The sequence below is a fragment of the Dendrobates tinctorius genome, unplaced genomic scaffold, assembly GCF_039654945.1.
Source record: "Dendrobates tinctorius isolate UK_male_01 unplaced genomic scaffold, ASM3965494v1 ptg000226l, whole genome shotgun sequence".
NCBI lineage: Eukaryota > Metazoa > Chordata > Amphibia > Anura > Dendrobatidae > Dendrobates > Dendrobates tinctorius.
The window spans coordinates 603023-630376 of record NW_027361893.1 but is presented as its reverse complement, the minus strand read 5'-3'; the positions used below and the strand labels follow the sequence as shown (position 1 = coordinate 630376).

General features: G+C 48.3%; 1 protein-coding gene across 1 annotated transcript in view; it reads right to left on the bottom strand.

Annotated features, from left to right (window-relative positions):
• Positions 1 to 3727: 3727 nt before the first annotated feature.
• LOC141059291 (uncharacterized) overlaps positions 3728 to 27354 on the bottom strand; it is a 67618-nt gene continuing 43991 nt past the window's right edge. Inside the window, exons 2-7 of the mRNA XM_073555622.1 lie at positions 9228 to 9377; positions 8921 to 9100; positions 8714 to 8837; positions 8526 to 8623; positions 8240 to 8330; positions 3728 to 4733 (exon numbers count right to left, since the gene is read on the bottom strand). Of these exons, the coding sequence (XP_073411723.1) occupies positions 3760 to 4733; positions 8240 to 8330; positions 8526 to 8623; positions 8714 to 8837; positions 8921 to 9100; positions 9228 to 9377 (1617 nt within the window). The 3' untranslated portion in view covers positions 3728 to 3759. The remainder of the gene's footprint in view (positions 4734 to 8239; positions 8331 to 8525; positions 8624 to 8713; positions 8838 to 8920; positions 9101 to 9227; positions 9378 to 27354) is intronic.

Here is a 27354-nt window from a genome sequence, read left to right as displayed (position 1 = left end):
GAGCCCCTGATGTGCCTGAACAGTGGAAACCCCCCACAAATGACACCATTTTGGAAACTAGACCCCCAAGGAACTTATCTAGATGTGTGGTGAGAACTTTGAAACCCCAAGGGCTTCACAGAAGTTTAACAGGACCCCAAAAGTTATTGCGCAATTTGTCCTGAGTACACCGATACACCATATGTGGGGGTAAACCATTATTTGGGCACATGGCAGACCTCGGAAAAGAAGAGCGCCATTTGACTTTTTCAATGCAAAATTGTCTGGAATTCAGATCGAACGTCATGTCGCGTTTGGAGAGCCCCTGATGTGCCTAAACTGTGGTAACCCCCACATATGACCCCATTTTGGAAACTAGACCTCCCAAGGAACTTATCTAGATGTGTGGTGAGCACTTTGAACCCCCAAGTGCTTTACAGAAGTTTATAACGCCCGGGCGTGAAAATTAAAAAATCATATTTTTTCCACAAACATGATCTTTTAGTCCCCAATTTTTTTATTTTCCCAAGGGTAACAGGAGAAATTGGACCTCAAACGTTGTTGTCCAATTTGTCCTGAGTACGCTGATACCCCATATGTGGGAGAAAACTACTGTAGGGGCACATGTCGGGGCTAGAAGAGAAGTAGTGACGATTTGGAATGCAGACTTTGATGGAATGGTCTTCGGGTGTCAGGTTGCCTTTGGAGAGCCCACAATGTGCCTAAACTGTGGAAAACCCCCACCGGTGACCCCATTTTGGAAACTAGACCCCCAACTTTTCTAGATGTGTGTTGAGCACTTTGAATCCCCAAGTGCTTCACAGTTTTTAACGTAAAGCCATAAAAATAAAAAATCATTTTTTTCCACAAAAATGATATTTTTGCCCCCAATTTTTATTTTCCCAAGGGTAAGAGGAGAAATTGGACCCCAAAAGTTGTTGTGCAATTTGTCCTGAGTAGGCTGATACCTTTTTGAATGCAGAATTGGCTGGAATTGAGATCACACACCATGTTGCGTTTGGAGAGCTCCTGATGTGCCCAAACAGTGGAAACCCCCCAGTTCTAACTCCAACCCTAACCCCATCATACCCCTTACCCTAATATCAGCCCTAACCCTAAGGGTGTGTGCACACATTGCAAATTCCGCTGCGGATCTGCAGCAGTTTCTGTTGCTTTGTACAGTATCTTTCTATTCAATGGCAAATGAAAAACGCAGTGCACATGCTGCAGATTTTCTGCTGTAAATCCGCAGAATGTCACTTCTTTGTTCGGAATCCGCAGCGGTTTGACACCTGCTCCATTACCAGGTGTCAAAACACAGAGGAAAACTGCAGGCTAATCCGCACTAAATCCGCAGGTAAAACACAGGTCATTTGACCTGCTTATTTACCTGTGGATTTAGACAAATCTGTGTGGAAAAATCCACAGCAGAATCCGCATCATGTGCACACAGCCTTACCCTAGCCCTAACCCTAATGGGAAAATGGAAATAAATACTTTTTTTAATTATATTATTTTTCCCTAACTAATTGCTAGTTTCACACTAGCGTTCGTGGGCGCAGCGCAGGGCCGCCTCTAAGCCTCGCCCTCGGCAGTGCCCCCTCCGGTCAGTTCCTCCTCTGATCGAATGAGGCTGCATGCGATCAGCGTGTCCTATATTTAGCATTGGATATGCTGATCGTGCGCTGGTCTGATTTTGATGGCGTTGCGCCCAGAGCACAAAAACGCAACACGGCGCTGCTCCCCCAAACGCTAGTCTGAAACTAGCCTGAGGGGGTGATAATGGGGGGTTTGATTTACTATTTATGGCGGTTTTTATGTTTGGCAGCTGTCACACGGTAAAAGATGCTTTTTATTGTAAAAATAGTTTTTGCATCACCACATATTGAGAGCTATAATTTTTCCATATTTTGACCCACAGAGTCATGTGAGGTTTTATTTTTTGTGGGACGAGTTGACATTTTTATTGGTACCATTTTCGGGCACGCAGAATGAACAAAAACCAGCATTTCATGAATTTCTTCTTTTGTTTTTTTTTTTTTTTTGGGGGGGGGGGGGGCATTTACACTGTTCCGCATGTGGTAAATTTGATAAAATGGTTTTATTGTTTGGGTCAGTGCAATTACAGCGGATACCTCATTTATTTTTTTATGTTTTGGCGCTTTTATACAATAAAAACAATTTTATATAAAGAATAATTATTTTTGCATCGCTTTATTCTGCGAGCTATAACTTATTTCTTCACTGATGATACTGTGTGGCAGCTCGTTTTTTGCGGGACAAGATGACGTTTTCAGCGGTACCATGTTTATTTATATTCGTCTTTTTGCTCGAGTGTTATTGCACTTTTTGTTCGACGGTATGATAATAAAGTTTATTGCTTCGTTTTTTTTTTTTAAGGGGGTCTCTAAGGGGGTTAACTAGTGGGACAATTGTAACGGGGTCTTCTGGGTTGTAATACCTCTTACATTACCACCCCGTGTTTCAGGAGGTCCAGTCTGCTTTTCCTCACTTCTGAATGAAGGGCGCTGGCTCCAAAGGCTCTGTAACATGGGAACATATAAACAGATCACGGCTACTCCATGTATTTCCAGTGTGACAAAATTTTACTCATCGGTCTCAGAATATATATACATACAGAGGGCAGGACAATCAATGTGTGTCCTGCCAGTAGATAACAGGCTCCAATTAAGATGCCAGACATACGTGGGATTTACAAAGGTGGAGGAAGATCAGAAGTGGGATATCTTGTTTAGCTCTGCCCAGGGGGTCGCAGTCGGTCAGTTGCTGCATTAAGGGCACACATCTCCTATTCGGTGTGCTGGGGGGTTCTGTAACTACAATTTTATAGGGCGGGTCGATAAGGATGCGGCGATACTAACTATGTGCATTTTTATCATTTTTTTATTTACAAAAAAAGAATTTATTGGGGATTTTCTTATAAATTATTTTTACACTTGTTTTTTGTTTTTTCTTTTTTTTACTTTATTATATTGTACCAGGTGGGGACATCACTATAAGTTGTCAGATCGCTGATCTGACAGTTTGGACAGCACTCTGTCAGATCAGCGATCTGACAGGAGCTGCTGCAGACTTTCTCAGGAAGCCACCTCTCTGCATGCCCCCAAAGGCCCCCGTGGCCATATTGGATCCGTGAGCCTGCAGGGAGGAAACCCTCGGAGCGAAGCAGCACATCGCGTCGCTCCGAGGGTCGCAGGGAGGCACGCAGAGAGCCCCCTCCCTGCGCGCTTCTCTCCTATGCCCCAGTACATTGTGATCATGTTTGAACACAGCGTGCCAGGGGTTAATGTGCCGGGGCGGTCCGTGACCGCCCCTGACACATAGTGCCGGGTGTCAGCTGTGATAATCAGCTGACACCCGGCCGCGATCAGCAGCGCTCCCAGCGGGGGCGCCGCTGATCGCGATGACGTACTATCCCGTTCCCGGTCATACGGGCTCGGGTACCGTGGACGGGATAGTACATCATATGTCAGAAAGGGGTTAATGATGAAATGAAGTTTTGCATTTTAGAACGGTGAGTGCCATCCTTTGCTTTCTTCTCAAATGGACATTGGATTTTCTTGTTTCGGATTGAGCACCTGTTCTTTTGGGCATAATGTTGCTTCAGTAATGTGTGTGATGTGATAACAAAGCAGGTTCAGTTGTACTTTGTGTTGGCGCAGCGGTGCCGATTGTGTTTCCCCTTCAATACTGACTGCAAACATGAGGAATGACAAGAGACAACCCCTATAAGAAGATCAAATTTTGGTTAAAACAATTTCAACATTCTGAACAGGAAAAAGGCTTCTCCCCTGTGTGAGTTCTCTGGTGACTAACAAGTTGTGATTTCCGGTTAAAACATTTCCCACATTCTGAACAGGAAAAAGGCTTCTCCCCTGTGTGAGTTCTCTGATGGCAATTAAGACTTATTTTCCATTTAAAACCTTTCCCACATTCTGAACATGAAAATGGTTTCTCCTCTGTGTGAGTTCTCTGATGGCTATCAAGATTTATTTTCCATTTAAAACATTTCCCACATTCTGAACATGAAAAAGGCTTCTCCCCTGTGTGAATTCTTTTGTGTCTAACAAGACTGCATTTCTGGATAAAACATTTCCCACATTCTGAACATGAAAAAGGTTTCTCCCCTGTGTGAGTTCTCTGGTGGCTATCAAGACTTATTTTCCATTTAAAACATTTCCCACATTCTGAACAGGAAAAAGACTTCTCCTCTGTGTGAATTCTTTTGTGCATAACAAGAATGCATTTCTGGATAAAACATTTCCCACATTCTGAACATGAAAAAGGTTTCTCCCCTGTGTGAGTTCTCTGGTGGCTATCAAGAATCGATTTCCGGTTAAAACATTTCCCACATTCTGAACATGAAAAAGGTTTCTCCCCTGTGTGAGTTCTCTGGTGCCTATCAAGAACCGATTTCTGGTTAAAACATTTCCCACATTCTGAACAGGAAAAAGGTTTCTCCCCTGTGTGAGTTCTCTGGTGCCTATCAAGAATCAATTTCAGCCTAAAACATTTCCCACATTCTGAACATGAAAATGACTTCTTTGCTTTAGGAGCAGTTTGTTTTTTAATGCCTCTTTTGTGACTTTGATTTTCCTTAGTAGTCGGTAATGAATCAGAAGATGGGACCTGTTCCATAGGATCAGATGACAAATGATGTTGTAGGATCTCAAGATCATCAGATTTAAAAATTGAAGATGTCAGCTGTGCCTCTGATCTCCTGGTACAGTCATCTGATAAGATAAAAAAAATTATTTTTTTAATAAAGTATCCTTGAGTTTTATATTTTTGAACATTTCTACTTTAGCTTGCCATTTTTAATTTTTTACCAAGACAATGACAGTTCAAAGTCTAATAGAAAACCTTGTTGGATGAACCAGTAGTGTGTGGTGTTCAACTGTTTGTTCATTCTGCCTCCCAAATATTGAATAAAAAGAAATCAATTAATGTTACGCAGGCAAAAATAATACCAATTCTCATCTCACAAAAAACAAGTCCCCACTCAGGTTCATCATGTGTCAATGAGAAAACAGAGGTTCCCACACTATTAGTTGCTCAAAGGCTGTTAAATGCAACAAGGTTTCTATAAACCAATCCTGCAATATCCGCTCTCACTTCTGAGCCTTGCAGTGTGTCCAGACAACATTTAGGATCCCTGTATTTTGCAATATTATAGTGAGAAGAATCCACCTAATTTACAGTGTGTGTCTCCTGGAGCACAATCTGGGCACTATGTGCTGGGTAATAAAATGGCAGATGTGTAATTTTCACTCTCAAACATCCACTGCAAGTTAATTTCCGGAAAGTGGCTGTGGAGTCAAAATATTCAGTCCTCCTAAAGATTATAACCCTCAGTGAATTAATTTATAAAATGGAATCACTTTATGGGGATTTTGACTGTTCTGGTTTTCTGTCATTTAGTTATATTAGTGTTTCTGCATATGGTGAGTCCAATCTCATCTGGGATCTGTCCCTGCTGTCCAGCTGGAGTAATCTGCTCCCTACCTCAGCCAACGGGAAAGTACCACACCCTACTAAAGCTCAATGCATAATGCCAGATTCTACTAGATACAGCATTTGTTCTCCTCTGGTTCATTCCTCTATGCTCAGCTCACGGCTTGTGTATTTGTTTCCTGTTGTGACTGTGACCCGTTTACTAACTACTCTTGTGTCTTCTGATTCTGTAGTCTGTCCTTCTGGTTCTGACCCAGCTACCGGACTATTATTCTTGCCATTTAACACCACAGAATAGCAGGTAACACCATGGTCCAGGTCTAGGGGTCCCAGTGTAAGTTCCAGATCCATGTAAGGGTGTTAAAGGGCGATGAGCAAGGCGATCCTTGGGATATGGAAAGTAGATAGAAGAAGATAGTGCCAAACATGTTCATGGTGGACATCTTTTGAGCTGCCAGGTGACCACGAACAGTGCTCCCAATACATTGTGTCTGCAAACTATTCCAGCAAGATCTGCATTCAAATAGCTAAATGGCGCTCCTTCCCTTCTGTACACTGCCATGTGCCCAGACAGTAGAATACAACTGTATATAGGGTATTGTGTGAAGTTAGAAAATAATTTATAAGATCCATTTGTTTTCTATTATCCTTTGTGAGGAATTCCAGTGTTATCACCACATAAAGTGACACATCTCAGATTTTAAAAATGGGGCCTGATTAAGAACACAAAACTGGCTGCGGGAAGAGGTTAAATCAGAGTATTTTGGACACCAACTACTGTAATCAAAAACTGAGTATAGACAATAACAAATCTACTGAAATGATCAAACTCAACAGTCTTCATCAGTAATAAATGAGTAACTAGTGGTGAAACCTCTCTGGGGTAATTAGTGTATGGGGCTCTTTGACTTCACAATCTAAACTATCGTAAGGTCCAATATTTTCTGTCAGATAAGTTTCAAGAAGAAATATTACACATTTAAAGAGAACTGTGTATAATAGCGCAGAGCTGAGATGTCTTAAAGGGAACCTGTCAGCAGGATTGTGCACAGTAACCTACAGACACTGTCAGGTCGGTGCCGTTATACTGATTACATTGATACCTGGTGATGAAATCCGTGTTGCGGTTGTTGTTTAATCTTCATTTGTAGTTTTTAGTTAATTAGATTCTCGTGCTCTGGGGCGGGGCTGTGGGCGGGGCTTTATGTGGTACTCTGATTACATATTAATGTGTAGTGGCTTATGACAGGTTCCTGATCCCTCACTGACCTGCCCTCCATTTTTACATAATGCATACAATGGTGTTGATATTATTGTTGATAATTCCTATAATATTGTGGCTATTGTGAGGCTTAGAAAAAAAACGCAACCATCAAAATGTGCGCAGTAGCATCCATAAGTAAGAGATAGATGATACTGGACAGGCGCCGCCGGTGTTATTTTGCTGGATGTAAATTTTTTTTTCTAAGCCTCACAATATTATAGGCATTATCAACAACAATATCAACATTACATGCATTATGTAAAATAGGGGGTAGGTCACTGAAGGATCAGTGACCTTTCATAAGCAGTACAGATCCATATGTAATCAGAGCACCACATAAAGCCCCCCCCACAGGCTGCTCACAGGACACAACCCCAGCCCCGCCCCAGAGTAGGAGAATCTCATTAGGCCTCTTTCACACTTCCGTTTTTGACCATCAGTCAAAATCCGCCAGTTTTTTTTCCCCATAGAGTTGCATTACCGACTGATCCGTTGGATCCGTTTTTTTGCGGATCCGCCAAAATGTTTGCGTCCGCCAACATGCCTGGACGGACCCTGCAACGTTTTTTTGGCAGTAGGATCCGCATTTTACAGTGCGCATGCCCGGAGAAAGGAAGTCAGCCGGGGAGTTAACCCTGAAATCCTTTCTGGCGGTGCAAAAAAAAAAAATATTATCTCTCTCTCCTTCCCGAACTGTGGTTCCTTTAAAATTCTGCATTCAACGGATCCATCAAAAAAACGGTCCGGTGGCATCCGTTTGCATCAGTTACAAACGGATCCGCTTTCCACCATTTTGGCGGATTTCAACTGACAAGAAAAAACGGAAGTGTGAAAGAGGCCTTAACTGAAAACCACAAATAAAGTTTAAACAACAACCACAAGACGGATTTCATCACCAGGTATCAATGTAATCAGTATAATGGTGCTGACCTGACAGAGTCTGTAGGTTACTGTGCACAATCCTGCAGACAGGTTCCCTTTAAAATTTGATCTCGGGCATTTGGAAGAGGTGATGGAGAGCTTTTTTAAGACTATCAGGAAGATACAGACTCACATAAATGAGGCCGGAAAATCCCACCACAATCAAACTATCATATAGAATGAAGAGGTAAAAAAAAAAAGTAGATTCATCCAGGGTTCTAGGTAGCCAACAGCATCATTACCCTCCACTTTCTGTTATAGACCCATCATAATTGTTTTCTTCAAGTGATTTTCTAACTTATCAGCACATTCTACGTACGCTGTCATTTGAGTTTGTAGTTTACAGATCTGGGCAGGTAAGGGTCTGCGTCTTCTATTCCCAGGGGGTAGGTGGATCCTCCAGGTGGTAAGGTCTATAGAAAAGGGCTTTCAATGCTCAAAGCCATTAGAACAGTTTTAGGAGGAGGATAATGTTGTGGTCTTGAAGCTAATTGGTGATGACATGATTGTGATACGGCCAGACTACACCACCGATAAAGCAGCCACGGCCGGTGACTGAGAAGAATCTGTGACTTCCTGCATTTAGTGGTTACTACTCACCTGGGTAGTCATATGATGGAATAACCCCTTTACACGGCTCATCACCCCTCACATATATCTCTTTTGTATTAAGATGGGTCAGATCTCCACCCTGAAACAAATATTGTAAGAGTCACAGACAGATGGAGAAGTCACATCTATGAATAGCTCTAATCCTGCCATCTCCACCGTTCTCATTACACAGGTATAAAACATATAATACTGGTGGATAAAACAAGACTGATCACAAAACCTTCACAGTGGTCTACACATCATAAGGGAGATCTCATGACACCTCTCCATCTACCTGGTGATCCTGAGGAACATTGGGATCTTCTTGTTTACAGTCCTGTGGAAGAAGAGGACGTGGACATCTCTCTAGTGTTGTCAACTTACTGGATAGATCTGGAGGAAACACATACAGGGACTGAGTTCATTCTTTACATACAGATAATTATTGGCCATAGACTGAGTGTATTTAGTCCTGTCTATTACCTGGTGATGTGAGCAGCTGGGGAACGTCCATCATGACATCCTTGTACAGATCAATGTGTCCTTCTAAATACTCCCACTCCTCCATGGAGAAATAGACGGCGACATCCTGACACCTTATAGGAACCTGACACATACAATGATACAGTCATCCCCCCGATCCCTTCATAGTGTTACTGTATAATGTCCCAGCATTCCCAGCAGTGTCACCTCTCCAGTCAGCAGCTCAATCATGTTGTAGGTGAGTTCTAGGATCTTCTGATCATTGATGTCCTCATACATCAGGGGGTGAGGTGGAGGCCCCGTGATTGGGCTCAGGGGTCTTCCCAATCCCTCAGACACAGGGTCCTGACAGCGCTCACTAGAGGTCTTCTTCACTACTGTGTAATCCTGGTTATGGAGACACATTAATAAATCTCACTACAGACATTTCCAGAGTCCTCACCTCTCCAGTTCTGTCCATCTGTTATTCCCATACATAAGACTGATGTAATGTGACGTCATTAGAATCTCTCACCTCTCCAGTAAGCCGGAAGAGGATCTCTAGGGTGAGGTGTAATATCCTCTCCGCCATCTTTTCTCTGTCCATATCCATCCTTGATGAGTAAATCAGGAAAATTTTGTTATGTAGAAGATCTTCACTGAGAGGATCCGATATTGTAGAGACCTGAATGAGAAGATGAGCCGATGTAACATCATAAAAATCCTGTGTAATAATACAATTACTGGAGATAATAAGGGAAACATATGAGGAGAGTTATTATTTTACAGTATTTAGTTTTCTTCTTTACATCTACTAATAAAACCTATATATTTAGGTCACAGACAACAAGCAGTTTCTTCCTCGGAGTCGGCAGCTGAATACGTTTCTCATAGACTCATCTTCCATAACGCTAATTCTCGTCTCATTTACCGACACTGGAATCGGCATTAGCAATACTGCAGGAGATATTCATTACACGTGACAGGAGAAATAACTACTTCATGATGAGGACGACATCTTCATCTCCTACTACGGCTCTAGAAACATATTTGTCCAGAGTCCGTCACTGACTCCATCACCACCGGCCGTCTATATGAAGGTTTCCAGTCTTCCCCGCACTGTAATCTTCTATCACGTTAGATCTCAGGTCTGATTCACACACAGAAGTTTGAGGCTTTTAGAAAAGATTGTTTGTTTGCACAAACACAGCGGATAGAAATTATCTGATCCCAAAGTCTCCAGTACAGTGATTTATGGGGTTATTTCTGGCCTTAGGCTTTCCTAAATTACAAGGAAAACACCAGAAAAAAGAAGATATTAAAATGTTTCTAAAGGAAAATTGGCTCCAAGAATTCTTGTAAAAAGAAAAATACATGAAAAAAGCAGAAAACACATTTTATGTTTTCACACAATAAACAATTGTTCAAAAAAAAAAAAAAGTACCTTTTTTTTCCCCCAGAACATAGATGTACACCACAGGGACGGCACAGGTGCGGCTGCAACAAAACCCTGGCAGTTTATCCACTTGCTGTTGCCAAAAGCAAGCATGGCATCTAAGGTGTGACAGAGTCCGGCTGAATGCCCCTCCGCCCCCAAGTACTCGATAGTATGAGGCGGCCTAGTTACTACGATACTTATATGCCTAATAATGGTGTCTGGCCTGCAATGTATGAAGATCTATGTCACGGCTGCAGCGGTAGCCGCCGCCACTGCCGATACTCACCCGTCCTTGCCTCGCCGCACTATGGCTGCCTCCTCCTCGCTCCCGTCCTCCCGGCGCCTGCGGGCCACGTGCGCTCACTCTAGGGCGCGGGCGCGCGCTCTGCGGGTTCCTGAACCCTGCAGCGCCCGCCCAGAGCTCTGGCCACCAATCAGACCGCTGCACGTGCTATATCAGGCGTCTCCAAGATGGAGGAGACGCCTGATTATCGTGTGCCTTTCCTACGGTATTCTGGCCAAGTTGTAGGGGCTCTCCCTGCAACTCTACCTCTGTCCTGTACTCCGTGCCTCAGGCCCTGTACTCTGTACCTCGGTCCTGTACTCCGTACCTCGGTCCGGGACTCCGTACCTCGGTCCGGTACCCTGCATTCAGTCCAAAACTCCGCCAGCCCCTCTCTTGTCCCTTGAGCCGCCCCTCTTGGTTCTAGCAGTTGCGGTATCTGTCTTCCGAGGGTCTGCCCCTAACGGTCACTGTATAGAGGTCGGCACCACCTGGCGCGCTCACCCCCGGGAGCTCCAGTGCCACGATCCAGAGGGTCCACTCTCGGACGTTACCTTCCCGGTTGTCACAGTATAATCAGACCATGGACCCTGCTAGTGCCTCGGCGGCCACGCAGAAAGAATTACTCTTTTTGCATGAGAACCAGACCAGAATTGTCATGATCCCAATGCAGGTTTTTGAGCTGCACACCGGGGGTTAATGTCTGGAGCTCTGTGCAGGTTTTGACCTGCACACTTGGGGTTAATGATTGTGGCCTCTTTCTGGTTCTGGGAGAGCTTCATAAACCTCTGGGTAGCTTCAATCCCTGCCAGTTATACTTTTGCCTTTGGTCTAGTGTGCTGACCCCCGTGTGCCTGTTTGTTGCTATAGCTTGTTTATATGGTTCTGACCCGATTCTGTTTCCCGTTGTGAGTTTGCCTGTTGATTTTGTACTGCGTTATTATCTGTGTATGACCCACTGCCTGTGACCTGATTACTCTCTGCTCGCCCCTCTTGTACCTTGCAGCTGTGTATGACTCATTGCCTGTGACCTGATTACTCTCTGCTCGCCCCTCTGGTACCTTACAGCTATCTCTGTGTGTGACTCATTGGCTACGTCCTGACTATTCTCACTGTCTATGCCCCTTGGTAACTTTGTCTCACAGTTACTCTGCTAGGAGTTATCTTGTAGCTCCTAGCTCTGTGGAGTTTAAGCCACGCCTCTAGCAGTCACGTGCTTCAGGTCCTGCGGCTCTGAAGTACGCATCTATTCGGTTGCTGCCCGCTCCACAGGTAGCTTTGAGCACACTTTCGCTTTACTCAGGGCACGTGCACTGGCTCAGTGAGCAAGTTCAGTGCGGTGTCTCTGACATTATAACTGGCCCGCAATTTTTTTTTCTCTCCTCACTTCTGCAGCATGGACCCAATGTGTGCTTTATCTGAGCAGGTGAGAAACTTGACTCAGTCACTGCAGAAGCTTAGTTTGGAACACCAAGCTCTGGCCCAGTCCCAACGGCGGGTTGAGGACTCAGTTCAGGGGGTGCTTTCCGCAGGCTTCCAGCAGGTGGGCTATAGAGATGTCATTTTAGTCCCACCTGAATCCCCGGTTAAATTGCCAGATATATTTTCTGGTAACAAGGATAATTTCAGGGCATTTAAGGAGGGCTGTAAGCTTTTTTTTTCTTTGAGACCCCGCTCCTCTGGGGATGAGAAACAGAGGGTGGGGGTGGTGATGTCCCTGCTTAGGGGGTCCCCACAAGCCTGGGCATTCTTGCTTTCCTCTTCTGCCCCTGAGAGAATGTCTGTGGATGCATTTTTTGAAGCCTTAGGGCTTATTTATGATGAGCCTGATAGAGTGCGGTTGGCTGAGGACAAAGTGATGAGTGTCTGTCAGGGGGAGCACTCGGCCGAATGGTTCTGTACTGAATTCAGACGTTGGGCAGCGGAATGACGCCGCCCTGCGGGGGCTGTTCCACAGAGGCCTGTGTGAACGTCTGAAGGATGCTTTGGCACTTCATCCTCCGCCTGACTCCCTGGAGGATGCCATGGTCCAAGCGGTTCGCATGGATCGCAGGCTGCGGGCTAGAGGCATTATGCAACGGGAAACGCCCTTATTCTTCAGTGGAGATGAGACCCAGACTCTTCCTATAGCTATGGAGGTGAACGCTGTCACCTGTGAGGGAAAGGAAAGAAGACGCCGCCGGGAAAAGCAGTTGTGCTTCTATTGTGGGAAATCTGGACATTGGAAGAAGGACTGCCCCTCCTGTCCGTCATCCTCCAAGATGGCGGGAAACGACTAGGTCTGGGTAGTAATCGAGGAGGCTACCCAAACCTTCAGGTACAATTTTCCTCATGTGCAAAAATGGTGCTGCAGGTGAAACTGGAACTTGGTTATGGTCCTGTTCAGACTACTGCTTTTATTGACTGCGGTTCGGCTGTGAACCTGATTGATACCAAGGTTATGACTCTTTATAAGATAGGGACAGTCAGGCTTCACGATCCTGTTAAACTTGTGGCAATTGACTCATCTCCTCTTACCCAAGACGGTATCTGTTGCAGGTCTGAACTTTTTTCTCTAAAAGTGGGTTCCACTCATGTGGAGAAACTAAGTTGTCTGGTGGTAGATAACTTGCCTGCAGGACTGGTACTGGGGATGCCTTGGCTTCAACGCCATAATCCTACCATTGATTGGGTTACAGGGGAAATCACTCAATGGGGATGCAATAGTAAATGTGGTAACCGGGGACATCTTGTTAACGCTGTTAAATCAGTGTCTGTGTCGTCTGTCGATCTGGAAGGTATTCCGGAGTACCTGAAAGATTTCGAAGACGTTTTTTCCGAAAGTGAGGCTGAGGCGCTGTCACCACATAGACCCTATGATTGTGCCATTGATTTAGTACCCGGAGCCAAGTTACCTAAGGCTCGATTGTTCAATTTGTCTGGGCCTGAGCGCCAAGCCATGAAGGAGTACATAGCTGAGAGTCTCCGCAAAGGGCATATCAGGCCTTCTGTGTCACCTGTGGCAGCAGGGTTCTTCTTTGTGAAGAAAAAAGATGGTGGTTTGCGGCCGTGCCTCGACTTTCGGGAACTGAACAAGATAACGGTTAGGAACTCTTACCCACTTCCCCTCATCCCAGACTTATGTAACCAGTTAGCTGGGGCCCAATGGTTCTCCAAGTTGGATCTGCGGGGGGCCTACAATCTGATAAGGGTTCGGGAAGGGGACGAGTGGAAAACGGCATTCCTCACATCAGAGGGACTCTTCGAGAACCTGGTAATGCCATTTGGGTTAACTAATGCACCCGCTATTTTCCAAAATTTCATCAATGTTGTGTTTTCTGATCTGATAGGCCGTTTTGTTATTATTTATTTGGATGATATTTTGGTGTATTCCCCGGACAATCAATCTCACTTGCAACATCTAAAGACTGTTCTCCAGAGACTCAGGGAGAACCAATTGTTCGCCAAACTGGAAAAATGTTTGTTTTTTGTACAGGAGTTGTCTTTTTTGGGGTTGATTGTGTCCTGTGAGGGGTTTTGTATGGATCCTAAGAAGGTGCTGGCGATCGCTGACTGGGTTCAGCCTCGAGATCTCAAGGGGCTCCAGCGCTTCTTAGGATTTGCGAACTATTACCGGAGATTCATTAAAGGTTTCTCACAAGTGGTTAAACCACTCACGGATCTTACCCAGAAGGGAGCTGATGTAAAAAATTGGTCTGTACTTGCTAAGGAATCCTTCTCAGCAATTAAGAAATGTTTTATGTCTGTCCCGGTGTTGGTGCAACCTGACCCGTCCAAACCATTCATTGTGGAGGTGGATGCTTCTGAAGTGGGGGTGGGGGCTGTGCTGTCCCAGGTTCCGGCCACCCTTACCAATCTCAAACCCTGTGCCTTCTTCTCCAAGAAGTTCTCTTCAGCTGAGAAAAACTATGATGTAGGCAATAGAGAACTTCTTGCGGTCAAGCTGGCATTTGAGGAATGGAGGCACTTTTTGGAAGGGGCGGCTCACCCTATCACGGTTGTCACGGATCACAAAAATTTGGCATACCTTGAATCTGCTAAGAGGCTTACTCCTAGACAGGCCCGTTGGTCACTTTTTTTTTTTTTTTCACGATTTCAGTTCTCAATTACTTTTCGACCAGGATCCAAAAATGTTAAAGCGGATGCCCTGTCCAGAAGTTTTGATCCAGTGTCTCCCCCTGAGCCGCCGTCCTCCATTCTTCCCCCAGGGGTGGTAGTGGCGGGGGTCTCAACTGAGTTGGAACAAGAAATCCTAAGGGCTCAGGCCCTAGCTCCGGCAACCAGGCCAAGCGATAAACTGTTTGTTCCAGATTCATTGCGGCCTAGACTTCTGCAGGAGTTTCATGATTCTAGGCTGAGTGCTCATCCAGGTATCACGGCCACTAGAGAGGCAGTAACCAGGGGTTTTTGGTGGCCTTCATTAAGGGCCGATGTCAAGGACATTGTTTCTGCTTGTGGCATGTGTGCCCGTTCCAAAAGCTCGCATAACCGACCGGCTGGGGAACTCATACCTTTACCGGTTCCTGATAGGCCATGGACTCATCTTTCCATGGATTTTATTACCGGTCTTCCACCTTCCAGGGGCAATACCGTGATCTGGGTGCTGGTGGACAGGTTTTCTAAACAGGCCCATTTCATTCCCTTGGCAGCATTACCTTCAGCAGAAACATTGTCAAGGTTGTTTGTGCAGCATGTGGTCCGATTGCATGGGGTACCCCTGAATGTTGTGTCTGACAGAGGTGTGCAGTTTGTGGCCAAATTTTGGAGGGCGTTCTGTATGAAATTGGGCATCTCACTCTCCTTCTCGTCGGCATATCACCCGGAGAGCAATGGTCAGACGGAACGCACCAATCAATCCCTGGAACAAATTCTCAGGTGTCTGACCTCCGCCAGACAGGAGGATTGGTGTGATGCGTTACCGTTGGCTGAATTTGCTTTTAACAACCGGGTGAGTCAGTCCACCAACATGGCCCCATTCCTGATTAACTATGGCTTTAATCCGCATTTTGGGGAGTTTTCTCGGGTGGATTCCGGTTGTCCAGGAGCAGAGGGGTCTGTTCAACGGTTAAAAAACCTCTGGGCTGAAGTCCGGCGTAATATCTCTCGGGCCCAGGGGAGATACAAATATTTTGCGGACAAAAAGAGAGCCTCGGGAGACATGTTTCAGGTGGGAGAGAAGGTTTGGCTCTCCACGCGTAACATCAACTTGAAGGTACCATCAGTTAAGTTGGGACCAAAGTTCATTGGTCCGTACGAGATTATGGAGATAGTCAACCCTGTGGCATATAGGTTGCGTCTCCCCGCCTCCTTAAAAATATCTAATGTGTTCCATAAGTCTCTGTTGAAACCAGCAGGATCTGTCAAAGAGAACTCTGAGACTGTTGTTCCTCCAGTGCTGGTGGAGGGTCAATTGGAGTATGAGGTCGGACATATTGTGGACTCTCGGCGGGTGCGCCGCTCTTTGCAGTACCTGGTCCACTGGAAGGGATATGGACCAGAAGAGCGCTCATGGGTCCCTGCTCATTCGGTACATGCGGATCGCCTGGTTCGGGCGTTCCATGCCAAGTACCTGGGGAAGCCTGGGGGTCCAGAGGCCCCCCGTTGAGAGGGGGGTACTGTCATGATCCCAATGCATGTTTTTGAGCTGCACACCGGGGGTTAATGTCTGGAGCTCTGTTCAGGTTTTGACCTGCACACTTGGGGTTAATGATTGTGGCCTCTTTCTGGTTCTGGGAGAGCTTCATAAACCTCTGGGTAGCTTCAATCCCTGCCAGTTATACTTTTACCTTTGGTCTAGTGTGCTGACCCCCGTGTGCCTGTTTATTGCTATAGCTTGTTTATATGGTTCTGACCCGATTCTGTTTCCCGTTGTGAGTTTGCCTGTTGATTTTGTACTGCGTTATTATCTGTGTATGACCCATTGCCTGTGACCTGATTACTCTCTGCTCGCCCCTCTTGTACCTTGCAGCTATCTGTGTATGACTCATTGGCTACGTCCTGACTATTCTCTCTGTCTATGCCCCTTGGTAACTTTGTCTCACAGTTACTCTGCTAGGAGTTATCTTGCAGCTCCTAGCTCTGTGGAGTTTAAGCCACGCCTCTAGCAGTCACGTGCTTCAGGCCCTGCAGCTCTGAAGTACGCATCTATTCGGTTGCTGCCCGCTCCACAGGTAGCTTTGAGCACGCTTTCGCTTACTCGGGGCACGCGCACTGGCTCAGTGAGCAAGTTCAGTGCGGTGTCTCGGACAAGAATAATGTCCTTTATGAAATCCATGGACACCCGCCTCTCCGTCTTACAAACTGCTGATCCAGGTAACGCCCCGTTGCTAGCGGGACTCCAGCAGGAGCTCGCGCAGCAGCGTGACGCCCAGTCCCACATTCTGAACTACATGGCGTCCATGGACGACCGACTCCTGTCCCTGCAGTCCTCTACTGCCGCTTCAGCCCTATCTCGGGACCCCGTATCCCACCCGCCACCGCGCTTGGGGAAACCTCCCAGGTTTAGTGGCGACCCCAAGTTGTGTCGGGGGTTTCTAAACCAGTGCCGGTTGCACTTTGAGCTCCTGCCTCAGCAATATCCCTCTGATCGAGCCAAAGTAGCTTTTATTGTGTCCCATCTTGAGCGGGAGGCCTTGGCTTGGGTAAATCCCCTGTGGGAGAGAGATGACCCGGTGGTATCAAGTATACAAAACTTCCTAGATACTTTCCGCAGGGTATTTGATGAGCCTGGACGTGTGGCCTCCACCACGGAGGCTCTTTTCAATCTTCGCCAGGGTTCCCTCACTGTAGGACAGTATGCTATCCGCTTCCGGACACTGTCCTCTGAATTGGGATGGAATAATGAGGCCTTGGTCGGGGCCTTTTGGAGGGGACTCTCCGGTAAAATAAAAGATGAGCTTGCCGGCCGAGACACTCCTACCACCCTGGAAGATCTTATATCCCTAGCCACCCGTATAGATTTACGGTTTCAGGAACGCTCCCGGGAGTCAGTTAGGGAGAAGAGATCTTTGAGGCTATACATGCGCCCATTCCCCGCTCTCTGGCGTCTTCTAATTCCACTCCCGAGTCCATGCAAGTGGACCGAGTAAGGTTATCAGAGCAAGAACGCAGGGAGAGAAGGACACAGGGGCTATGCCTTTATTGCGGCGGGGCCAATCATTTTTTGCGTACTTGCCCAGTGCGGCCGGGAAATGCCTCCGCCTAGGCCAGGTAAGAGAGGCCTTCCTAGGTGACACCGATTCCTCTCTGCCCCTTACCATTTTGGCTTTGTTTCAGGTCGGGAGCGCAGGTCTGTGGAGGCGTATGTGGACTCGGGTGCGGCTGGTAACTTCATCAGGCTGAAAGAAGTAGACCAGTTTCGGATTCCGGTGGTTACGCTAGAGAATCCACACACCATCGCCTCCGTGGATGGTAAACCGCTACCTGAACCCATCACCATGGTCACTGTCGAGGTGAAGAAACAAGTTGGAGCTCTTCACCGAGAAAGGATCGCCTTTTATGTTTTGCCCAGTTTATCCCACGCTGTGCTTCTTGGCTTACCTTGGCTTCGCCTACACGAGCCTGTTTTGGACTGGCGTTCTGGGGAGATCCTCCGCTGGGGACACTTCTGCCACGAACATTGTCTGTTGCCGGCATCTTGCCCTGGTCCGCAGCCAGCTCCTACCGATCTTCCTGGGCTTCCTACGGCCTACCACTTGTACGCCGATGTCTTCAGTAAAAAAAGAGGCTGAGACCCTGCCGCCGCATCGTTCATACGACTGCCCAATTGAGCTGATTCCTGGAGCAGTTCCTCCCAGGGGAAGAACTTACCCTCTGTCTCCGGCAGAGACCGCGGCCATGTCCGAATATATCCAGGAAAACTTGGCTCGGGGTTTTATTCGGAAGTCATCCTCCCCTGCTGGAGCAGGGTTCTTTTTCGTGCGGAAGAAAGATGGATCCCTTCGGCCATGTATTGACTACCGAGGCCTGAACAGTATCACCATCAAAAATAGGTATCCCCTTCCACTGATCCCTGAACTCTTTGACCGTCTGAGAGGGGCCCGGATCATTACCAAATTGGATCTGCGGGGAGCCTATAACTTGATCCGAATCCATGCCGGGGATGAGTGGAAGACGGCCTTCAATAGTCGGGACGGCTATTACGAGTATTTGGTTATGCCTTTTGGTCTCTGCAATGCTCCGGCGGTTTTCCAAGAGTTCGTTAATGAGATCTTCCGAGACCTACTCTACTCATGTGTCGTCGTGTATCTAGATGACATTCTCATCTTTTCGTCTGACTTATCCACCCACAGGAGGAGTGTTCGACTGGTTCTGCAACGTTTACGGGAAAACCGACTCTACGCTAAACTAGAGAAATGTCTGTTCGAGCAAACCTCATTGCCCTTCCTAGGGTATATCATCACTGACTCTGGAATGAAGATGGACCCCGAAAAGTTGTCTGCTGTGCTCAACTGGCCACGTCCGGTCGGAGTAAAGGCCATCCAACGGTTCCTGTGTTTTGCAAACTATTACAGGCAGTTCGTTCCCTACTTCTCTTCAGTGACCAAGCCCATCTCCGCTTTGACCTGGAAAGGGACCAAACCAAATGTCTGGACTCCGGAGGCTGAAGAGGCCTTCCTTGCCTTGAAACAGTCCTTTGCTACCACCCCGATTTTACACCGGCCGTTAGTTAATAGGCCCTTCATCCTAGAGGTGGATGCATCCTCTACTGGGGCAGGGGCGGTCCTTTCCCAGTGGACATCTTCTGGTCAATTGGTGCCTTGTGGGTTCTTCTCGAAATCATTCTCCCCCGCAGAATGCAGCTATTCACTTGGAGATCGGGAGTTACTGGCCATTAAGATGGCTTTGGAGGAGTGGCGGTATCTTCTGGAGGGGGCAGTCCATCCATTCATAATTTTCACGGACCACAAGAATTTGGCATATCTTCAGTCGGCACAAAGGCTCAACTCCAGGCAAGCAAGGTGGTCACTATATTTCTCCCGGTTTGATTTCAAACTCCATTTTCGACCTGGGAACAGAAACATCAAGGCAGATGCGCTATCCAGGTCCTTGCAGTCACCTGAGACAGAGGAGGTTTCTTCTCACATCATTGAGCCTGCCAAATTTATCTCGTGGCACCCGTGACACTCTTCCCCATTCCGCCGGGCAAGACCTTCGTCCCACAGAATAAGAGGTCGGAAGTCCTAGACTGGGGGCATTCCTCCAAGGTTGCGGGCCACGTCGGGGTCAAGAAAACCCTCAGCCTTCTCTCTCGCTACTATTGGTGGCCTTCTCTTCACCAAGATGTGACAGATTTTGTAGCCTCCTGCACGACTTGTGCTCTGAACAAAGTACCCAGAAGTCTGCCGGCCGGTCTGCTTCACCCTCTGCCTACTCCTGAGGCCCCTTGGCGACAGATTGGTATGGACTTCATTACCGATCTACCTCGCTCTTCCGGGTGTACTACCATCCTAGTAGTGGTTGACCGCTTCTCCAAAATGGCCCATTTTATCCCACTGCCCGGATTACCCACAGCACCTGAATTGTCCAAGGTCTTTATCGACCAGATCTTCAGGCTTCATGGACTTCCTCAATGAATTGTCTCCGATCGAGGAGTTCAATTCACCTCCCGATTCTGGAGGGCGCTCAGCAAACTCATGGGCATATCTCTGGACTGCTCCTCTGCCTATCACCCTCAGTCCAATGGACAAGTGGAACGGATTAAACCATGTACTGGCAGCCTACCTGCGTCACTTTTCCAACACCCATCAAGACAACTGGGCGTCTCTCCTGCCATGGGCAGAGTTCGCCCATAACAACCATCCTAATGAGTCCACCACTAAAACACCCTTCTTCATGGTTTTTGGCCAGAATCCGGGTGTTCCGCTACCTCTCTCCTCGCCTACTGGTGTTCCCGCAGCAGATGCACTTTCTTCCGAGTTTTCTCAAGTCTGGAGAGAGACTAGAGAAGCACTTGAAAAATCAAGTATCCGGATTAAGAGATGCTGACAAGAGACGCAGGGACCTTCCACCATACCAACCTGGCGACAAAGTCTGGCTGTCAACTAAGCATATTCGCCTAAAGATGCCCTCTTACAAACTGGGTCCACGGTACATCGGTCCATTCGAGACTCTGGGACGCATTATCGACGTGGCTTATAAATTGAGGTTGCCGACTTCACTCCGGGTCCCTAACGCCTTCCATGTCTCGCTCCTTAAACCTGTTGTTCTTAATCGGTATCGTTCTGTACCACCTCCTTTCCCTGAGCCAGTAGGGGCCGATAACATCTTCAAGGTAAGGGATATCTTAGCCATGAAAAGAGTTCGGGGGCGAACCCTCCTCCTTATCGATTGGAAGGGTTTTGGTCCTGAGGAGAGGTCTTGGGAACCCAGGGAGAATGTTAATGCTCCACTTCTTTTAAAAAAGTTTTTGTCCAACCTCAGGAGGGGGGAGACGTAAAGGGGGGTACTGTCACGGCTGCGGCGGTAGCCACCGCCATTCCAGCAGCGGCGGGGTCCGCCGCTGCCGATACTCACCCGTCCTTGCCTCGCCGCACTATGGCTGCCTCCTTCTCGCTCCCGCCCCCCCGGCGCCTGCGGGCAACGTACGCTCGCTCTAGGGGGCGGGCGCGCGCTCTGCGGGTTCCTTAACCCTGCAGCGCCCGCCCAGAGCTCTGGCCACCAATCAGACCGCTGCACGTGCTATATCAGGCATCTCCAAGATGGAGGAGACGCCTGATTATCGTGTGCCTTTCCTGCGGTATTCTGGCCAAGTTGTAGGGGCTCTCCCTGCAACTCTACCTCTGTTCTGTACTCCGTACCTCAGTCCTGTACTCCGTACCTCCGTCCGGGACTCCGTACCTCCGTCCGGGACTCCGTACCTCCGTCCGGGACCCTGCATTCAGTCCAAAACTCCGCCAGCCCCTCTCTTGTCCCCTGAGCCGCCCCTCTTGGTTCTAGCAGTCACGGTATCTGTCTTCCGAGGGTCTGCCCCTAACGGTCCCTGTATAGGGGTCGGCACCACCTGGCGCGCTCACCCCCGGGAGCTCCAGTGCTGCGATCCAGAGGGTCCACTCTCGGACATTACCTTCCCGGTTGTCACAATCTATTAGGCCAGGCCAGAGGCAGCGTCCAATAAGTTACCTTTTATCGCCCCCATACACATTAGAGTAAAGTTACATGAAAGCACTGATTTCGGGGGGTTTGGGCGACAATATAATGTATTTGGGGGTCTCCCGACAGATGATGTCAGGGCAGAGAAGGATCTGGCATCCTGAATTTCAGAGGATAACCCGTTTGTTCTTCCTGTAGATAATCCTCCACTAGAGGAGTCTGGAGGCGACTCTCTCATACAGACCACAGGAAAGCTGGAATATTTGTGTGTATGGGGGAGTCGGGAGAGATAGCCATCTGCCAAATGACCGTTCAGCCAACACTTATCTCATGTGTATGGGGCCGTTAGTATTACACTGACAGGCAGTGATGATACACGGCACTACAGTAGTACAGTGCATCACCGGAGCCATCAGAGGCTTGTATGTTGTTTGATCGCACTGATCAGAGGGGTTTAAAAAACTTAAAGGTTTAAAGTGGGGAAAAAAAAAAAAAAATCACAGTTTCAGCAACAAGAAATATCCATCACTATAGGGAAAACAGAGTCACTGCACAATGTGAGTTAAGTCACATCCATAACAGTTTTATTATACCCCATTATCCTATACACTGCAGTGTAGATAGAATTCACAGGTCTGGCAGTAAAAACTGGAATTGGAAAATGTATAACATAACGCGCTAAGCGTCACTCTGTCTGAAGCCTTTATAGACTGTGCAAGCGTGACGCGCCTGTGCAGTCTGGCTCCAGACAGAATGATGCATCCAGTGGTGAGGATTGTGTATGGCGCCCGGAGATGGCGGTATGAGTACATACCGCGATCTCGGGCGCCATACTTACCTGACCGGGAGGAGCGTTGCCGCGGCGCTTCTCTTCGGCCAGAGACCGGGGCAGGAATGCGGCCGGAATCTCGCATGCGCAATCCGGCGCCATTTTACTGAAGACATATTTGCAGTGTGTCTTCAGCAATATGGCGCCGGACAGCGCTATGGGCATGCGCGTACTCCAGCGGCAGACTCCTCCCCCAGCTTCCAGCAGAACGTGACAGCGCTGAAGCACAGGAAAGAAGGGTGAGTATAAATGTTTTTTTTTTGTATGTGTGTAGTTTAATAGGGGTGAGGGGGACCATGCATACCAGGAAAGGGGGGAGAGGGGACCATGCATACCACGAAAGGGGGGTGAGTTGACCATGCATACCACGAAAGGAGGGTGAGGGGAACATGCCTACCATGAAAGGAGGGTGAGGGGACCACTGATACCGCAAAAGGAGGGTGAGGGGACCATGTATACCACGAAAGGGGGGTGAGGGGACCATGCATACCACGAAAGGAGGGTAAGGGGACCATGCATACCATGAAAGGGGAGTGAGGGGACCATGCATACCATGAAAGGGGAGTGAGGGGACCATGCATACCACGAAAGGAGGGTGCGGGGACCATGCATACCATGAAAGGAGGGGTGAGGGGACCATGCATACCACAAAAGGGGGGTGAGGGGACCATGCATACCATGAAAGGGGGGGTGAAGGGACCATGCATACCACAAAAGGGGGGTGAGGGGACCATGCATACCACAAAAGGGGGGGAGAGGGGACTATGCATACCAGGATTGGGGGGGTGAGGGGACCATGCATACCAAGATTTGGGTAGTGAGAGGACCATGCATACCAGGATTGGCGGGTGAGGGGTAGCATGCATACCAGGATTGGGGGGGTGAGGGGACTATGCATACCAGGATAGGGGGGTGAGAGGACCATGCATACCAGGATTGGGGGGTGAGAAGACCATGCATACCAGGATTGGGGGGTGTGAGAGGACTATGCATACCAGGATTGGGGGGTGAGAAGACCATGCATACCAGGATAGGGGGGGTGAGAGGACTATGCATACCAGGATACGGGAGTGAGAGGACCATGCATACCAGGATAGGGTGGTGAGGGGACCATGCATACCAGGATTGGGGTGGTGACAGGACTATGCATACCAGGATACGGGAGTGAGAGGACCATGCATACCAGGATAGGGTGTTGAGGGGACCATGCATACCAGGATTGGGGGTGAGAGGACCATGCATACAAGGATTGGGGGGTGAGAGGACCATGCATACCAGGATAGGGTGGTGAGGGGACCATGCATACCAGGATAGGGTGGTGAGGGGACCATGCATACCAGGATTGGGGGGTGAGAGGACCATGCATACAAGGATTGGGGGGTGAGAGGGCCATGCATACCAGGATTGGTGGGGTTAGGGCACCATACATACCAGGATTGAGGGGTGAGAGGGCCATGCATACCAGGATTGGGGGGGTGAAGGGACCATACATACCAGGATAGGGATAAGGGGGTAACATGCATACCAGGATTGGGGGGTGAGGGGACCATGCATACCAGGATGAGGAATAGGGTGCCATGCTTACCAGGATTGGGGGGGGTGGTACCATGCATACCAGGATAGGGATGAGGGGTGCCATGCACATCAGGATAGGAGGCGGGCAGCACATAGGATGGGAGACCATATACCAATAAAAATGCTCGCCACCTGGGCATAGAACGTGTTCATAGCTAATATATACTGTATATATATATATATATATATATATATATATATATATATATATATATATATATACACACACACATATACATGCATGCTATTGTTCTTGGCAGGCCTGGCCCAGTTGGTATAGAGATGAATGAGTGAGACCAAAAGTAGGGATGAGCGAGTAGTGAAATATTCGGACTCGCTATACTCGTACTGAGTATACTGTAATACTCGAGTATTCGGTAAAAGTAGCGAGTCCAATGTTAATCAATGGAAAATGCGAGTAATTGTCTGCTGGACCCTACAAAGAGGTCTGTGGGTGGAGGAAAAGGCTAAAAAAATGTGTAAATGCTAAAAAAAATGTTTGCTGTAGACAAATGTATATAACATGGGGGCACCTGGTCAGGGGCTGCACGAGTGGTTATACATCTCTTCTTCACCAGAATGTACAAGCACTATTTGAAGTCCTGTTGTTTTTTGCCTGCAGATTGGGACTCGTACCCCACTTATGCAGTGCCAGTGATATATCAGAAGTGCATAAGAGCGAGTGATGATGGCGGCGATCATCTGACAGCTAAGTGTGTAAGTTGTGTAAGGAGAGCGATCTTCCCTAGGGGCTGTGTGATGGGTAATGCAGGAAGAAGCCATCCATCATCATCATCACAAGGGATTCACAATTATAAAGCTTGGACTACTGTCCTTGTTGTTCCACTGCCACTGCCCAAAGTGTAGGCATAGACATAGTGTCTTCAAAACATTAACCCTAGGGTCTGTATCATGGTTGACGCAGGAAGGAGGCCTCAAGAGCCAGACAATTATGAAAGTAGATGTTACACCCGGTCTCCGTCCTGGCGCTGCGCCCAGGTCTGCCACAGTTACACCTGGCCCCCGTCCTGGCACTGCGTCCAGGCCTGCCGCTGCTCTCCGTTCTGGGCACGCAACTCAAGCCTCTCATGCTGCTGCTCAGCGTTCTATCCTCCCTCCTGCCTCCTCCTGGCGTCCTGTGAGGAGATCTGTAGCTAAGGCTATTAGGGCACGCCCGCCCGCTCTCTTGCCTTCTTAAATGGGCGGCATGCATTATTCAAAAAGTGCAATTAACCAATGGCAGCGCACTGGCTGCTATTTCTGGCCTCTCCTCCATAGGGAGAGCGCCGGAGCAACGAGTATCTATCATTGCTACATCCGGTTCTCATGCTAACCTGTCTGCACTGCATCTGCAGTCTCTGTGCATTGTCTAATGCTCTCTGTTTCCACAGCATATCAGTATCCTGTGTTACCTGGTTATAACAGCAACTATCTGGGCCTAAGCCATCCCGTTCCGCCTACAGCCATCTGAGTCCAAGGACTGTGTGAAGGTCACTGGAACCGACTCCTTACCAACTAACCGGATCCAGGACCCAGCGCATTACGGACTCTGCTGTAACTTTTGTTGTCCCGCTGGGACAGCTGCCACGTGTTCGGGGTCTAACTGGAGGTAGCACCTGTGTCCTCCGGGTATTCCATTCTGGCCCTGCCTGAGGGGCTTTACTACGGGTGCCCGGGGCTCATTAGTCACGCCCCCTTCGGAGCCCCCTGGACCGTGGTCCCGAGGTTCCACTTAAAAAATAAAAACAAATGTGAACTTCACCATCTCTGCTTCCGCTTCCATTCGTTACAGATTGCTCTGGCCATGGAATCCGCTGGACCCCAGAGGCCTCCTTCGAGTTGTGTCGAGAGGTGACCCTTTTAAGAGATCAACAGGATAAGATCACAACGTATCTACGTAACCTGTCCACCCGCATGGATTCTCTGCAGAACCCGGCTGCTCCTGATTCACCTAGCAACACCCAGGTACCTGCTGTCATGACAAGCAAGGGCCCCCGCCTGGCGGCTCCTACCCGCTTCCATGATGATCCCGCTCAGTGTCGGAGTTTTCTCAATCAGTGTACCCTACACTTCGAAATCTTGGGGCATATGTTTGCTTCTGACCGTGCCAAAGTGGGCTTCATTATGTCACATCTAGCAGGAGAGGCGCTTGACTGGCTGAATCCGTTATGGGAGAGAGGAGACCCGCTGGTTAATGATCTTCAATCTTTCCCAGAAACTTTTTGCAGGACCTTTGATGAACCTGGCCAGGTCACGTCGACCACTTCTGCCCTGCTTCGCTTACGCCAAGGAACCCTCACGGTGGCTCAGTATGCTGTTGAGTTCCGCACCCTCTCGTCTGAGTTATCCAGGAACAATGAGGCCTTGCTGGCTACCTTCTGGGAGGGCCTATCTGGAAAAATTAAGGATGAGCTGGCGGGACAGGACAGGCCTACCATCTCGGATGACCTGATTTCCTTGGCGACCCAGATTGACCTGCGTTTTCAGGAGCGTTCCATGGAGATTAAGAGTGACAGGAGGTCCTACCACCTGGACTCTAATTCTTCCAAGACGTCTACCTGATCCTCTTCTCCCGAAGCTATGGAGGTAGATCGAGCAAGTCTGGCCAGCCGCCGCCAGGAGGTGCGTCGCAAAAACGGAAGCTGTCTGTACTGTGGTAGTCCCGAACACCTGATCCGCTCCTGTCCAAAGAAGTCGGAAAACTCCTGTGCCTAGGCTCGGTAGGAGAGGCCACCCTAGGTAGAGAACGTTCCTCTCCTTCATTGCAGATCTCAGTCTCCGTGACCTGCGGAGCAATAAAATTTTCTGGACTCTGTCTGTTGGACTCCGGAGCCACCGGTAGCTTTATCCAGCAGACGCTTGTGGATCGCTACCACTTACCAGTTCAGGCTCTTCCCAACCCGTTGCGAGTAACCACTGTCGATGGCCAGCCTCTGACCGAACCCATCCAGTTCCAGACTTTGCCAGTGGAACTCCGGGTAGGTCTTATGAATTCTGAAAGAATCCGTTTTTATGTGTACCCTGGTTTCTCTCACCCCTTGCTTCTAGGTTTGCCTTGGTTTCAGAAACATGAACCAGTCCTTAATTGGAGAACAGGCGAAATTCTACGCTGGGGAGATTCCTGCACGGACCGTTGTATAACCCGGATTGAACCAGCTTCACCCCCGGCCCAACCTGCTACCCCGCCTGGACTACCATCCGCTTACTGGTCCTTCTCGGATGTTTTCGGGAAAAAGGAGGCTGAAAAGCTTCCTCCCCACAGGTCTTATGACTGTCCAATAGACCTTCTTCCTGGAACATCTCCTCCCCATGGGAAAGTTTACTCTCTTTCCCAGGCAGAGACTCAGGCTATGTCGGGCTACATCCAGGAGAACTTGGCCAGAGGGTTTATCCGAAAATCATCGTCACCGGCAGGAGCAGGCTTCTTCTTCGTGAAGAAAACGGAC